The sequence below is a fragment of the Atta colombica genome, unplaced genomic scaffold (assembly GCF_001594045.1).
Source record: "Atta colombica isolate Treedump-2 unplaced genomic scaffold, Acol1.0 scaffold141, whole genome shotgun sequence".
NCBI lineage: Eukaryota > Metazoa > Arthropoda > Insecta > Hymenoptera > Formicidae > Atta > Atta colombica.
The window spans coordinates 1,049,595-1,067,145 of record NW_017259230.1 but is presented as its reverse complement, the minus strand read 5'-3'; the positions used below and the strand labels follow the sequence as shown (position 1 = coordinate 1,067,145).

At 25.6% G+C, this 17,551-nt stretch overlaps 1 protein-coding gene across 1 annotated transcript; it reads right to left on the bottom strand.

Annotated features, from left to right (window-relative positions):
* Window positions 1-3,640: 3,640 nt before the first annotated feature.
* Window positions 3,641-8,968, bottom strand: LOC108684973 (venom allergen 4-like). Its single transcript, XM_018189547.1, has 5 exons — window positions 8,864-8,968; window positions 7,976-8,075; window positions 4,588-4,643; window positions 4,051-4,162; window positions 3,641-3,934 (listed from the first exon to the last, which is right to left on the bottom strand). Exons 1-5 carry the CDS (start codon window positions 8,957-8,959, stop codon window positions 3,813-3,815), a joined length of 486 nt encoding a protein of 161 aa, XP_018045036.1. The 5' UTR covers window positions 8,960-8,968; the 3' UTR covers window positions 3,641-3,812.
* Window positions 8,969-17,551: the final 8,583 nt, after the last annotated feature.

The following is a 17,551-nucleotide window of genomic DNA, read 5'->3' as shown; positions in this document are numbered from 1 at the left end:
TATGTCCATTTATATAACATTTTTTCCCGCGAATGCATAACACATAATGTAGAACAAAATTAACTAATCAAAATTAACTAATCCTTTCTTCTTATGAAATAAAAGGAAAGAAAGGGATTGATTCATTCATTTATCTATTGTATGCATTGTACAAAAAAAGTATGCTTGGGCTTAAACTCTAAGGAGACCTAAAAGGTGCATCTTGATACTTTGATGCAAAAATAAGAATGAAGATATTATTATTAATTTTTTATTAATTTTATTACTATATGTTAATTTATTACTATATATTAATCGTGCTGCCGCGAGCCTCTATGTTATGAGTTGACCGACGCGCCTGTTAAGCTATTCTCACTCCTCGCGGCTCTCGTACCGAGCCACCAATAGGTGTACGCTTTGGCAGTAATAGGCCGAACCATAGTAGAAGGGATAACATGGTGTGCTTAGTTTGCAAGCATCTCTCTCTCTCTAAATCTCAGTCTCTGTCTATGAATGTCTATGAATGTCGCGTCAGGGGAAAAGCCTGCTAACTGTGAAAAATTAAATATAGGGCGATATTCATAGTCCGTTTTTATTTTAAAACTGTCTTAAATAATGTCTTAAGATGCTAAGTTCTCGGATTGACTTATGACATCTTAAGACTGTACTTAAGACAATTTTAAATATAAGAATCGACTATGAATACCAATCTGCTTCGCGTCGTGAAATTGGTACTGAATCTTTTCTTGTTTAATACATACACTTTATGTTTCTTTCTATAGTCGTTATTCAAAGAAGTCATCATTTTTATAAATGACAAAAGACTAGTTTATTCTGAATAATTGTTTTTTTATCTTGGAGATTATTCTTACAGCATCTAAGAAAAGGAGTACATTGCCGGTTTAAGAGAGAAGTGATACAAATCTAGTATTATAATATCTAATTATTTCAAGAACATATGATAATCGTCAATTGTAATAATTTTGAATTTTGATTCTCGTTTAATAATAAAATGGGCTCGACAATATTATTAAATTAAATAAGCAATTAGTCCTCTCTCACACTTAAGATTTTTTTATATCATATTATATGTTGAACTTAATTATAGAGTTTTACAGAGTTTTATTTGTTAGAATCAATACAAGAGAATCCCGTTTGCCTACAAAACAATTGCCCACAGCTTCGTTTGTACACATCGCATTGCATACATGACAGTATTGCACACAGCGTATTGCATACACGACAGTATTGCACACAATGTATTGCGCATACGATAATATTGTACACAATGTATTGCACGACAATATTGCACACAGCACATTGTACACAGGACAATGTTGCACACAGCATATTGCATAGAAGACAATATTGCACACAGCGTATTGCATACAAGACAATATTGCACACAGCACATTGCACATACAACAATATTGTACACAGCACATTGCACACATAACAATATTACACACAACGCATTGCACACACATATGTATATAAGATTAATTTAAATAATTAATTAATTATACTTTTATAATAATTACATAATTACGGTTATTATATTATATTTTAAGTAAAAATATATAATATTAATAAACGAAATTAATAGTTACATAACAATAGAGACTGTCTTTCAAATGTCAGCCTTCTTCAAAAATAGAATATGAAAAATAGAAATGTATATTTTACTAACTATTTTAATTTATTATATCGAATTTAAGAGATCAATTTTATCAATTTTATCGTATAAATCTTCAATTTTTTAAAAATAATTTTCCAGCAATTTATTGGGAGTACAAATTAGTTCGGTCCGTTTTTTTGTGCATTTATTTTAAAACAAAATGAATGAAACAAATCAATTAAAGTATTGTTCATCGCTGCCTATTACTTTTCCCATCTCTCAAGCAATTTTCGAATTTCATCTCGAAAAAATGACTCGTCTTTGGAGGTGATCCAATTTTGGAGCCAATTTTCGATTTCTCCGAAAGAAGTGAACCGGTGATTTGCCGCATCCTTCGGAACATCAGAACCAGTAATCAGAAGGAGCAATGTCCGGAGAACGGCGGGTGCGGTAAAACATCCCATTTGAGCGTTTCCAATATTTTTTTACTTTAGCGATATGAGGTTGAGCGTTGTCATGAAGAAGAATAACTTTATCATGTTTTTGTTCGTATTCCGGTCGTTTTTCTCTCAATGCACGGCTCAAACGAATCAATTGTAGCCGATACCGATCGCCTGTAATGGAATCGCCAGGTTTCAGCAGCTCATAGTAAACAAGATCCTTTGGTCCCATCAGATATAGAGCATGATCTTCGAACCATGAATGTTCGGCCGTGGTATTGATGTTGAGGTCAATGGCAACGATTGACCGATGGCTTAGCGTAGTATTTTTTCTTCTTGAGATTATCGTAGAATATCCATTTCTCATCTCCAATCACAATCCGATGCAAAAAACCTTTTCTCTGTTGTCTTTGAATCAACTGTTCGCAGGTGAAAAATCGCCTTTCAACGTCTCTCGGTTTCAATTCATAAGGCACCCAATTTCCTTGTTTTTGAATCATTCCCATGGCTCTCAATCGTACAGAAACGGCTTGTTGAATTACTTCCAATTCTGCAAGCTCCTCTTGCGTTTGACTCTGATCTTCTTCGAGTAATGCCTCTAATTCTTTGTCTTCGAATTTTTTTGGCTGTCCAGAGCGAGGCTTGTCTTCAACGCTGAAATCTCTATCCTTGAAACATCGAAACCATTCCCTACATGATTTATTAATTGGAGCAGTGTCACCATAAACTTCGACAAATATTCGATTTAGCCACACTTTTCTTCCAATTAAAGCAGAAAATCAAAATGCTGCTTGGTTCACGCAAAATTCGACACAGTAAAAATCAAGGTTTTTGTATGAAACTCAAAGCGATATAAACTGAATTTATTTATTATTAGCAGATGTTTAATCTCTCTGAAACCGCCAAAATCAGCTGTCACTATGTATCATTCACAACTATGTATATTCACAACAGCTGGAGCAATCTTTAGGGAAACGGACCGAACTAATTTGTACTTCCAATAGTTAACATAATTCCAATTGTTAAAACCTGTATCTACCATTTTCAATACAATTTTGCAATCAATGTAATCGATATAAATTCGATATCTATTCTATTATTATAATATTTCTTATTGGTTATGTCTAAATAATGTCCATAAAAAGTTCATCCTATCGAGACGTCCTATTGGACATCAACAACATCCATTTGGATATTTAAAGATGGTACGTCTTCAAAAGACGTCTGCCAGACGTATCGGGACATCTTTGATACGTCATCTAGACGTTGAACATCCGAATAAGACGTGCTATGTGTTATGGACGTCTATGTTATATGAAATTTTGCTCTAGCGAATAATATAATTGTAACAAAAATTTCGCAACAAATGAAAAACTTTTGCAAACAGATTTTTTTGCAAATTTTAAATACGAAGAAACTTTTTCTCCGATCCAATATATCATAATTTAAATTTATTGTTTACATTTAATGTATATACACAGATTGGATATTACTCATAATAGTTTTTATTTGAAAAAAATTGTATTCATTATCAATAATGACTTAAAGTAATGTTATCAGCTTATGATCAATGTGAAAAGGTTTAATGAAAAAAGTAAACAACATTATGCATGATGTTTTATTGTTAGTGCAACATATTGATTCTAATTTAATAACTACGATAATTACAGAGACACCGTAGAGTAAATGTACAAATAATTATTTCATACACAATATTTGTATAAAGTTAAAATTATATGATTAGTGATGTTAATATTTTTGGCAAATAATTTTTTTTATTCATTCTTCTTTATGTTACATTGCTTAATCTTATCCACCACACCCTTTAGTATAATACATGTTATCTGACAGTAGGCTTTGTCGTTCTCCTTTATGTTGGATCCTAGCTTTCTATATTCTGTAATTAAAAAAAAAAACAGAAATATTTAATTTGAAGATTTAATTCAAAATTTCATAAAATCTCTTATTTTTAAAAATAAACTTTATTACAAAATATAAATATATATAGATTACCATTATCTAGGCAGTCCACAACTTTTGTGTGACAAATATTCCAATCCTTTTTATCCAAAATAGACATGCAATATTTAATACCTTCTTCTCTGATTATTTGATTTTGTTTAATCTAAAAATAATTTATTTAATATTATTGTACTATTAAGCAGCACAATTTAAAATTGAAAAATTAATTTTCTTATTTACTCTTAAAATTACTTCCTATATGCTAATTAAAATACATAATAAAAAATGCTATTAAATTATTAACATTACATTAAATCCGATAAATTAAAATACATAATAATTAAAATATATAATAAAAAATGCTATTAAATTATTAACATTATATTAAATCCGATAAACTTTTTATGGAAATTATACATTACAGTGCAATATGTAAAAAGCACAATATGTAAAAATTTTTTACAAAAATGAGAAAATTAAGTTAATTTAAAAATATAGATAATCACCGCACACATCTATATGTATCTGTTTATGTATATGTGTGTATTTTTATTTCTATAATTAATTTCTGTTTTTAATAATACATACCACGCCAGCTTCTTTCAGTATACAATACCATACGTGAACATCTATCAAGACAGTGCCTGTAATATAAATTGCATATTTATTAATATAATTTTAAATATATTCACACAATTAAATTCATGAATAATATTTAAATTTCAATATAACTCTAATATAATTTTGTTTTAATCAATATTAATTTTTTTGAGAATTTATTTATTTCTGTAGTATTCAATTCTTGGAGATGTCATATTCTTGGAATACTTCGACTATAATATCATTCGAAATATTGTTGATAATTTCCTTCAATTATATTGTTATTATTTCTTATAAATCTTTTAAAAATCTTAGAATTTTCATAATTTTTATATCCTATATTGGAAGTTTTTAAAATAATTTCATATAAATTATTTAAAGTATTATTTACAGATAAAGTAAGAAAAATAAAAGACTAATTATTTTGTCTCATTTTAAATATTGTAAAACATAAATAAATTCGTTTTGATTCTATTATATTTAACATAAACATATATAATTTAATGTTTAAAAAGCTATTGTTTTATATTGTAAATGTAAAAATTTTTAATTTTAATAAAATTAAATCAATTTGCTAACTTTTAACAGTAGCGACAATTTTTTTTTAATTAGAAGAAACTGGAGCTTTGTTACAAGGAATAAATTGTTATATTAATTAATGCTTCTAGTTGCCAAAGAAAGCATCATTTTATAAACAGTATATGTAATCCTTATGATATTCTGCTATTCTACTAATTTCGCTATAATTGAACTGTAGAAAACGCTACTGTTTACGTGATTTTCATCGTTGGAATTAAATATTTCATTGTGCTAATGCTTCGTTTTATTGAAGGCTTGTCCAATTTGAGCTTCAAAACAAAACGCCAAACTATCAAAGCAAAAAATTCAATGTGGGTAAGATTTTGGGGACTGTAATGTGTTGATACGCATCTGAATGACGTTTATCAACATTTTACAGTTCCTGAAATCTTACACTGAATTTCTTGTGCTGATGACTTTGCCTTTGGATTCAAATTGGACAAGCTTGTTTTATTGGATACATAAATCGAAAATATTTTATCTTCTTTTTGTATTTTTTCTATTTTTAAATATTTTTAAATATTTTTTTTATATACGTTTAATTATAAAAGCATGTTTTATTTGAATTGATATATATACTTATTTTTTATCTGTATTTTTTCGAATCAAAACTGGCGAATTGGGACTAATTGTTATATCTTGATTATGTCAAAATTTTGTTACGGTGTAACAATTTACTCCGTACTCCCTTGCAATTAAAAATCATTTTTGTTTCTTTCTACAGAAGTGCGATCTTATAAACGAAAAACAGATAGAGAATCTGTAAATATAAAAATATATAATAACAATTATAAAAGAAATTTAATTTATTAGAGATAGTTCTCTGTCTCTTACAAAAGCATACGAATAACATTAATTTTATAACATTGCAACGTATAAAAAAGCAAAAACTAAATTCTTTATTTCTATGGTTAAATTGGTAGGGAATGTAGGTATCTTCTATCGATTTAGAATTAAAACTTGAAAATATTGTTGAGTGCAGCAAAATATTATAGTTTATTATCCATAAATATAAAATTATTCACATATGAATATGTGTATTTCTAAAATTAATCATTCTAAAAATTAGGATAAATCATAATGTGCATCTGAAAATTGGCTCTTAGCTTTTTTAAAAAGATATATTAAATTTTCTTCGAACTTCTGAAGTAACAAGCTTGTCTAGAGCAATAAGATTTAATTCTTACAACTCTCTCTTTATATCTTTCAGCAGCACAAGTTCAAATATCAAGTAATGTAGACAAAACAAGAGTGAATAAATTAAAAAACCAATCAATATGATTGTAGAGAAAAGAGAAAAACAAATAGGAGAACATTTACTGCAGGAAAAAGAACAACTATGACTATTGAAATAGCAGCCAACGCGATTAGTAATTTTCTTCTTTCATTTTTTATTTTTCTTCATGTTAACTTTAAGCGATATTTCATCAATCAAGGTTCAATTAAAAGCATTTGTGCTATTCATCCTAGTGAATGGATTACAGAACAATTTTTTACAATTTGAATACATCTATACATCTTACAATAGAACACATCTATAAACATGTTTCATTTTCTATCAAATCCTCTATATCATTGGTTTTAGATAATCACAATTCTCACCTATTAATAGCAAGTGTTAAATTTTTGTAAAAGAAAAATATATAATTCTTTTATACATCATTTCCATTACATATCATCTTTAACTTCTATAGCAAGGAAAAATGAAAAAGGCCTACTAAGACGAAATCTATTTATTTCAATAGATTTCGTTTAAAAAGCAATTAAAGAAAGAAGAAATAAACATAAAGAAAGAATAAGAAAAATTTAACAAAGAAAAGCAAAAAATCCTTAGAAATAAAAAAAAATCATCAAAGTCAGAAAATGATTATTGGAGTAGACCAGATGACGATTGGATTCAGTACATTCAATACATTCAATACGCATTATTTCATCCAGTTTTATCTCATATCCATTATTTCACTCACATTTATTGCAGAGAAAACGATTCATATTGTGTTTGCTTTAATTGCGCGCGCGTGCGCGCGCGTGTGTGTGTGTGTGTGTGTGTGCTCATTTAAAATTAAATTATTTGAAAGTGACTTTTAATATTTCTATAAGTTAAAAATATTTAGCTTAATTATTGAGTATTGATCTTAAACTTATAAAGTTATATTAAAATCTGGTTACATTATTTTTAATTGATTATAATTAACTATCTAAGATATTAATGCACATGAATTAGTATTTTTTTACTTAAAATTAGATTTCAATTCATTATTAATTTAGTAAATTAATAATTTGAAATCTTTTCTTTTAATTGATTGACAGATATTCAATAATTGATTTAAGAAAAAATTTATATTAATATTTTTTTGTGAATTTTAATTTTGTATTCTAAAATAAATATTCTATGTAAAATGTTTTATGTTTGATTTCATAATTCAATCATTGTAATTGATATGTTTTTACGCATAAATATTTGAGAAAATATTATAAATATAACAATTTGTCTTATGCTCGGTATTCAATTTTTAATGTTTAAAGAAATTGATTACCTAGTTAAAAATGTACTTAAATCAGTGCATAGGTATATGATAATGTATATTCCGGAAAAATTCAAATAAAAAATTATAACTGCTAGTCACGGTCTTCTCTAAGTTAACTATAAAGCTAATGACAATTTTGATTAATAAAATTTGAACTAGAAGTAGTTTTTAGAAATTAATCTTTTTTTTAAATTTTGTTTGTCAAATGCTACTAATCTTTTATATATAACTTAATATTCAATATTAAATGTTTAATATTTCATACTTACACGGTACATCTCTGCACGTTCGCAATTCCTTCGAACAGTATTCCAAATCACGACAAAACAATTTATGGTTATGAATTGCTGATTCTGTTGCATAAGCTACCTAACATAAAAAAAAATTAATCGTATTTATGTGTAAATATTTTATATAAGTACTTTAATTTTGAAAATTGTTAAATATGCATGATATAATTTTTTTTAGTTATAATAAATATTTAATGTGTGTATTTAAATAAATCATATCATAATACTTATTAAAATATATGTATTTTTTCAGAGAGTTTTAATTAAACTTATTTAATATTAGAAATTCTTAAAGCACAATTTTTAGTAGAATGCAATAATTTTTAAATACACTATATTATTTCATATAATACAAACTTACATACAATTATTACGTACAATTTATATATATATATATATATATATGCAATGTACATATATGTGTGAGGTTGAATTTTTGGAATAACGATAGAAATTAAAACTAAATATAGAAATAAATTGCAATTATTTATACCTAACAATTCGCATCATTGCCGATATGAAAAGCAAGAGAAATAAAAGTTAGAAAGAAGATCGTTCTTTACACATATTTCATTAGATATTTTAGAAAAGATTTATAAAATTATATTTAATAAAAATTTTAAAAAAGAGAAAAATCAAGAAAGAAAAATCTGATGTAAATAATATAAAGAAATATAGAAAATAAATATAGAAAATAAATATAGAAAATAAATATAGAAAATATATAAAATTTACTCTCCCTCCCATTTTCTCATATGAACTAGACGCATCGCGGATATTAAAAAGTTTTAAAAAGTCGATCGCGATCTATACAAATTTGGGAAACTCTGCTCTATGTATTTAAGTATAGATATAATTTATACTTACGGCTAGCAGGCACATGAAAAGTATAGAAATCTTCATTTTTTTAAATTTTCTAATAGACGCATATAGAAGATTACGAGAGACTCTTTTGTAGTACATTGAGAAGTAGTATATCTCGACAATATATATATTCTCAATAATGCACTTACAAAGTGATTGTTAATCATTTACACTCATATTTATTGCACATATCATACACGATGTGCGCATAATACACACAAATATATTACACATATGACCATATTATGTCAAAACGCACATAAAATAATACAATATCACCATAGTAATATTTTGATCACATTAATAAAATATAATAAATATATTGTAAAGTGTATAACATAATAAATATAAAACTACGTCAAAAAAAAGAGATCATATATTCTGATATCTAAAAATAAGCAATTTTCAAGAAAGCGTAACTTCATTAAAAATAATCATAATGAAATGATTCAAAAAGGATTTTAAAGCTTTTATATATAATAATTTTGTAAAAAATTAATTAGATTATTATGTAAAATACCGATCTAAAAAGTAAAAACTTCAAGTTTTAAAAGAGACTTCAAGTTAGAATTTCAAGTTTCTCCTCTTTTTTTCATTAGTAAAAATTATCCTAATTTTTCAATTTTTTCCAATTTTAACATAGTAATTCAATGTCTGAAAAGTTTAAAAAAAAAAAATTATAAATTAAATATTCTATTGTCCGGAAAGTTCGTGCCGCAAAAGATTTAAATTTAACAAATGTATACTAAAATTTAAATCTTCTGCGTTTCAATTTTCCTTCAAAATCACGAACTTTTCGGACAACCCTATATTTGACAAAATTAAACTTAATTGTTATTTTGAATGAAATCCTTTCCTTAAAAGTATTTACTATTTACGTCCCATAACAAAAACTTAATTTTGAAACGAAGACGTAATTAGAAAAGTAAGTTTTTAGTTTTTACACAAATTAGATTTTTTTACAAAGAATTATAAATTTAAAGAAAGGATTCTGCATACACCTTATGAAAATTGAATTTCAGTCGAATTAGCTGAAGTTATTGATTTTTGGAAGTGCTAATCTTTTGTGAATATTTACTTTATTTTCAACACGATTCCTATGTCATTATTTGTAATGTCATTATTTCTGTATATATGTTTAAGTAATAAAAAGGATAATAAAGAATTTGATTGCTTCTTTCTAACAAAAAAGTTATAAAGATATCAAAATGGATAATTTGATTTTAGAAATTTAAGCACCCTGATCTGTGAGAGACGAGGATACTCACAATAATCAAGTTTGATTCGTGTGGAAAGCAATTAAGTCAATATTAACTTTATAACATTTTACTTAAAAATACAAATAGAAAATCCAAATAATGACATAGGAATGCACAATATTCATTGAAAATAAGATATTGTGTAATACTAACTCGTTTTGAAAAATGACTTGTAGAGATGAAACGATTCATTATAGGGGGTCGTGCCTAAAAACTTTATTAAAACAAGATCTACATATCCAATTTTTAGTTAATTTGATCGAAATTCAATTTTCTTAAAGTTAATTTCCTTAAGGTTTGTACGAGGTCCTCTTTTTAAAATTGAGTTTATTATATTATACAATATTAATTTAGAATGTATATAAAATCTTATAACAAAATGGAAAAATAACTTCCTTAAAATATCTACTAAATTATATTACATTATAATAAACATATTACAAAATCAATTAGGACACAATTGTATCAATTTTAGGGTACATTTAGAGTTCGTAATCTCATTACGGCAGAAAAGAAATTACATAATATAGGTAAGATATGAAATTAAAAATATCATTACATATATAATGCAATTGAAATTTATTATACCATTAATTTTAACATTATTTTAATGATACATTTTCTTTCGGTATCATATAATTTTCATACAATTTCACAATCACATTCCAATCTTCAGCTTTACTATATACTTTATTTTCTTATAAATGCCATCTTGTTTCCGATTCTGCTAATATCTCAAACTGAAAACAATATAAATGTATATAAGTAACTCAATTATAAAAATATAATATTTTAATTAAAATGTTGTTAAATATATTAATTTTAAAATAGTTACAATAAGAGAAGGTGATATCGACATATTTTGTTTTTAGACTTTGTTTAAAATATTTCTTAAATAAAAGGTAAAAATGAAATTTTAGATATATAAATATTGTACAATCTAAAAAGTGTCTTCTATCGGATAATATAAATAGTTCTTATAATAATAAAAATTTGTAATTTTGCAATAATTAATTTTTTTGTAACATAAGCAAAAATAAGCGTCTAATAATACGGTTTCCAAAACTGACACAATAGGCAGTAATGTCATATATTTCTATTCCTTTTTTTTCACAGAAATTCTGAATAAATTCAACAGTAAGAAATAGAAGTAATGGCTGCAACGGTCAAAGTTATATCTTTAATATTTAAATAATTCAATCTGAATTACAATATATATAATATATTGCATATATACCATATTTATAATCATTTGAACTACGCGAAATATCTGAATAAAATAGCTATAAGTAAATGTATATAAGATTTTTTAGAATCTTTTCACTTCGATATAAAACATTTTTTGTTGAATTATATGTTTATTTATTTTATGCTGTTCTGCAAGATGAAAATATGTAATGTAATAATTTTTCAAAAGCTTTGTTATATATGTACCATTGGTTTCTGTTCCGATAGAATTATTTGAATTTTCACTATAAAACAACAAAGATTAAGTTAATATTTGGTATGGGAAAAAGTGGCGTTTTTCCCGTTAGATAGCATTAAAAAAATGTCACGAACTTTTTCCTACACCTAATATGTTTCATAATTTGTTTTACATAGTCAAGTGTCAGTTTACATTGCATTCTGATTTAAAATTATTTAAAATTATTTAAAATTATGGAAAAACTGAAAAGATATTATGAAAAACTAAGGAAGAAAATAATATAAATTAAACTAATATAGAAAACTACAAACATTTAAAACGACATAATATTATTAATAATATCACTATTATTTAAATTATGCAATTTACAAAAGAAAATCGTAAAAATTTTATTTTCGCATTCGTATAATTCGTTTTTAGCTGATTTCGTATAGAAATAAGTCACAAATATATGAATTATGCATTTACTTTTTTAATTAACTAAGAGGTCATGTTTTTATTAATATTAATGAAGTGCAATAGTTAGTTTCTGAGAAATAATGTCGTTTTAGGAGACTTATATCGGCGACTTTCCTCTACATCAAAGATGGTAAATTTCCTAACGCGCTAAAACAAATTATTATTATCATTTATGTTTATCATTATTTGAATGCATCAAACACACCATCCAAGGATGAACATAAAATATGGTTTTTTTATAATAAATACAATTCCGACGAATGTGTGTGTGAAAATATGTCCGCTTATACATACATCTAAATATTTATCAAAATTTTTATCAAAATTCGTGTGACTAAACAGAGAAGTAGATAATAATGTAGTTTTTATACGTTGATAGTTTTTTTGAATACACGATTAAAGAATATGCAAGTGACATTAACTCTTTTGAAATAAAATTTTTATCAAGCAGTTATAACTTTAATAGCTAGATATATATGTACAATACAATAAAAGTCTCTCAAATATTTCTAAGAATTAAAAATTTTCATTATAACAGCATTTATATAATTGAATATAATTGAATATAATTGAAACGAAAAACAGGTTTGGAATAACATATGAATAAATTTGAAGTTAATTAGATTACAGAATTATATGTAAGGTAGAATAGAGCTATTTGAGTATAGGGGCAAGGAAAATTTTAAATATCTCAATGATCATAGAGTTTATATTACTGGAGGGGAAATGGTCTCTCCAAACAATGAGTGGAAAGTGTGAGCAAGATCTGAGAGAGAGAGACAGAAGAAGATGTATTTCTGCTCAGTAACTTTTATTTTTTTCTGCGATTGTGCCAAAAGAGGATAGAAGAGGATAAAAAGATATTTCTGTCGTTTAGATCTTGCTCACAGCTCGATGTCCGTATTTTCCCTTCAGTAGTATAATGTCGATTCTATGTCGATAATCAAGACGTGTATGGACATGTGGACGCTTGCTTCAGATAGCATGAAGGTGCAGATTACTACGCTGAGTACATCAGTTTCTGCTCGATTTTCAATCGAGTAATAAGAGAGCTTTTCCAATTTTGTGTAAAAAATAAAATCATTAGGTGAATATTCTTTTTGATATTCTACATAGTAATTAAAACATTTTTTTAAAAATCAAATGTACTCTTTTATCATAAGTCATTAGTATATCTTTTAATTTCAATGTCAAAGTTATTATTTTATTTATCATTTTGTAGTTACATAATAATATTTTAATCGCCAAGTGTCCCAACTAATCACACTTATACTGAAATATTTAAACGAAATCTCTTCTTTCAGTTAATTGTTGTAATTGTTTAACTTCCTCACCTTTGATGATTTGATAAAATTAGGCTTATTCGACGCGCTTTTGCATGAAATGAATGAATCTGATAAAAAAAGATGTCGCTTTGTCCTGTGGACCAAAGTATTAATCATTAAAGTTGATCAGATTAGAAAATCAATTACATCGATGGCATGTAGAGGGACATAGTAAGTGAGGTTAAAATTAATATTTTTTATTTCAATTACATAAATTTTCTGCTTTAAAAATAAATTTTCTATGTAAAAACAAAAATTATATAAAAAATAAATTGTGTTTTTAAATTTAAAAAATTTACATTTTTAATTTCCTGAGTAATCACTCCAGTCATATTGAATCGTGGCATAAGTCAGAAATATGTCATAAGCGACACGTTGATTTTTCTTGTATGCCATTTGTGAATAAAAAGAATTTTTTATAAAACAAAATGATGAGATCTTTAAAACATTTGTAAAAATAGACAAAAATTATTTTTATCTTCCTTGACAATCAGTAAGTAGTCATAAAAGGCATGTAAAGTGCGTTTACTAATTTTTACTCAATGCGTATGCGTAGCCTATTTTCATTTCACGACTCTTTTTCAATTCTTTACTGACTATTAGAGGAGATAAGGAGAATTTTCATCCATTTTTATCAATATTTTAAAGCGATCTTATCATTTCATTTCAACCAAATTTCATTCTTTTTATTTCATTCTCTTCATTTCATTCTCTTTATTTACAAAATATACAAGAAAAATCAACGTGTCATTTCTTGCTTATGTCACTGAAGTGACTATTCAGGAGCCTTAAAGCAGAGAATTTGTCATTTAAATAAAAAATTTGTATTTATAAAACAGAATTTGTGTAACCTCTTATGCTATCAATATTACAGATTTCTTAATCTGAATATCTGTCAATTTTAACAATTAATATCGGTTTTTTATTGTCAAATTGAGACATTTGATTTGAGAATGTCAAAATCACAAAGCGATATACTTTAGAATTGTAAAAAATGTTGTCTGTCCTTAAAAATATTTTATAATCCAATTAAATGCAACTTTTAAAGACCCTGTAAGAAGTCTTGGGAAAATTCCAATTGGAAATGAGCACATAATACAAAAAAATATGATTTAATTAATTGAAATAAATTATACAATATGTAGCTTATTTTAATTAATTAAATCATATTTTTTTGTGTTAAGTACTCATTTCATTTTCTAATAAAGAATTTTTATAGTCAAATTATGGCACTTAATTTAAGGATGTCAAGATCACAAAGTGACTTTAGACTTATAAAAAAATGTTTCTATTTCCTTAAAAACGTTTTATAATTCAGTTAAATGCAACTTTTAAAGGTCCCTTACAAGGTCCCAGGAAAATTCTAAACTAGATCTTGTTCTGGGTGAATAGACAATTTGAGAAGAGTAACGACCCATTTGAACACTTGGAACCTTCCTAAAATCGATCTTTAATTTGAAATTTGATCATTTTTTTCATATTAATCGGGCTGTATTTCTTAAAACATATATCGTAGAATTGAATGAATTATTATATCATGTTTAGCGATAAAAAACGTACAGTATCACTCTTAAAATCTGGTTTAAGCCATTTTGGCATCAAATCAAACATGTAAGAAAAATTGAAACTTTGATTTAAAAATCGTTTACTAGTGATCTCTAAATCTTAATATTTTTAAATAAAAATTTAGAGGTTCTTTTGACACGAAATGGAAATTTTTGAGCTAAGTGGTCGATTAAAAATTTTTTTTTCTTGGCAGTTTAATAAATATATATAAACATAATATGATAAATTACATATGTTTATAAACATTTATATATACATATACATGTATCTATAAACATATACATAATTATATATAAAATATATCCTATTATGTTTATACATTCTTCTTTCCTTTGTAAAATTACTTTTAAGTATAATAGAAGTAGAATAATAATGAATAATAATAGAATAATAATGTGAAAATATTAAGAATAATTAAAAGGATAATTTTGTGAATATGTGGACACATTTTAAATGTATAAAGGATAACTTATTATATTTGTTATAATTGCAATTTGGATAACGATTCGGATTAGATAAAAATTATTTATCCAATAACAAAATATAAAGTAATACATTTTTTATTTTAAAATAAATATGTTTGTGTTTAAAATACATTTATATAAAAGTTTTGTTAATATGTAGTCAAAGATGTATCATAAAACAATCTTGTTTTAATATTGTTTTTGTCAAATTACCCCATATCATTTTAGTCATCTTATTCCGATCCCGGGGCTAGTTGAATCAGGTGAAATGAATTAGAAAAATGCATTTTTTTCATATTATCAGTTTTCCCTTATTATTAAAATATTATTAGATAGTTAAATGTATGTAATAACTAGTGTAGAATTTATTTTTTTGATAAGTCTCGTAATTTCGTCTATAAAAATTCGAAAAATGTGTCTACTAGCCCCCAGTCTCCCCTCTTTCACATTAGAAATACTCTAAGTATCTCATACGATTTTCATGCCTTACGATTTTATGATCAAATCTAACTTCTGTAACTCAGCATATCCCATATTTTTCTATTAATACAATTTTACTTTATCACTACGTAAAGAATTTATTGCTAAATATATTTATTTAGAGAAAACCTTATAAGATAGGCGCCTAATATGAGATAGCGGCGTTTCTGCTAAACTAATAAACGCTATCTATTAATTTCACCATGAATTTATTCTTGAATTTATTCTTGAATTGAAAACTATTTAATAGAAAATTCATTATTAGATCATGCCTATAATCAATGTAAAAAAAGATTTTAAAATTTAGACGTTTTCAAGTTTCATTGAGATGAGAATTTAAATCTTGTTCATTATTTAATAAATAAATATTTGGCAATAAATTTTTCATGTAGTGATAGAGTAAGGTCGTACTCTATCACTACATGAAATGTAAATTCTCTTTAAAATAACCTATAATTTTTTTTAATTCTATCTATAGACTTCTAGCATTTATGTTCATTTATTCCAAGATGAACTCTGTATCTCATAATAGGGTCCTCTGTATCTCGTAATAGGTTCTATATATAAATCAATCATAATATAATATAATAATTTTTACATTTATTAATATATCTATTTCACATTTATTAATATATCTATTTTTCAGGCAATCTTAATTAATTTTTAAAAATATTCTATAGACTGTTCTGGATTTAAACGGTCGTACTTCAGAAGTACGAGCTATTTGACAAGATTCAATGCGTGCATTGCTGCAAGAGGCCAACATTTTGAACAATAGCTGCATATAAGTGACTACGTGAATAAATAAATACGAATGAATAAGTGACAAATGAGTACGAAAATAAAAATCATGTTTTATTTTTTAATGATTTTTTCCAAAAAAAATGAAGCAAAAACGAGCATATCTCTCAAGGACGTTTTTCTTTATTGATCTCCTATACGTTTCCGAAATTTGGCCATTTAAATTCAAGGCTCTATATCAGTAACCAAAATGTGTCACAAGTTGATTTTTAGTGGATTGAAAATGTTCAAAATGTTAAATTACATTTCGTTATTTCATATAACTGTACAAACTTATACACGCGCTACTATTTTGTACATATGTGAAATTGGATTTTCAACAATGGAACAAGAATCAAAATAAAATATTAAAATAGATTATGATTATCAAACTCTTAGCGTCTAGTAATTCACATTAATGCTGATTATCAAAACTATAGTCAACATCAGAAATAGTAAACAAGATTATATTTAGGAACTAGATTTATATAAAATTATGTTCAATAAATTTAAAATTTAAAACGCTTTCTCTGTTTTTCGCCAACTTTCGGTGGGCAGCAGTCGGTACGCGATCTATACTAATTTGAGAAACCCTGCTCTATGTATTTAAAAAGATATAATTAAAAAATTAGATATAATTATTTTAGATAGATTTAAGATTTTAGATAGAATTAAGATAATTAAAAAATATTTGTGCTTATGGCTAGCAGGCATATAAAAAGTATGAAAGTCTTTATTCTTTTACTTTTCTAATTACATGTATAGATGTTACGTGAAACGTAATGATCTTTTCTATATGGTACATTGAGAATATTTCGACTATATATTTATTTATGCTCAATAATGCATCTATAAAATAATTGTCAAGGGCGTTTACGTATTTATTGCGCATTTCGTATACGATATATTACACACGAATACATTACGCATAT

Coding starts and splice junctions, on each gene's coding strand:
- LOC108684973 (XM_018189547.1), bottom strand. CDS start 8,959: ATGTACTACAAAAGAGTCTCTCGTAATCTTCTATATGCGTCTATTAGA. Junction 4,163..4,587: donor TACTGAAAGAAGCTGGCGTG/GTATGTATTATT, acceptor AATTATTTTTAG/ATTAAACAAAATCAAATAAT. Junction 3,935..4,050: donor TGTGGACTGCCTAGATAATG/GTAATCTATATA, acceptor TTTTAATTACAG/AATATAGAAAGCTAGGATCC.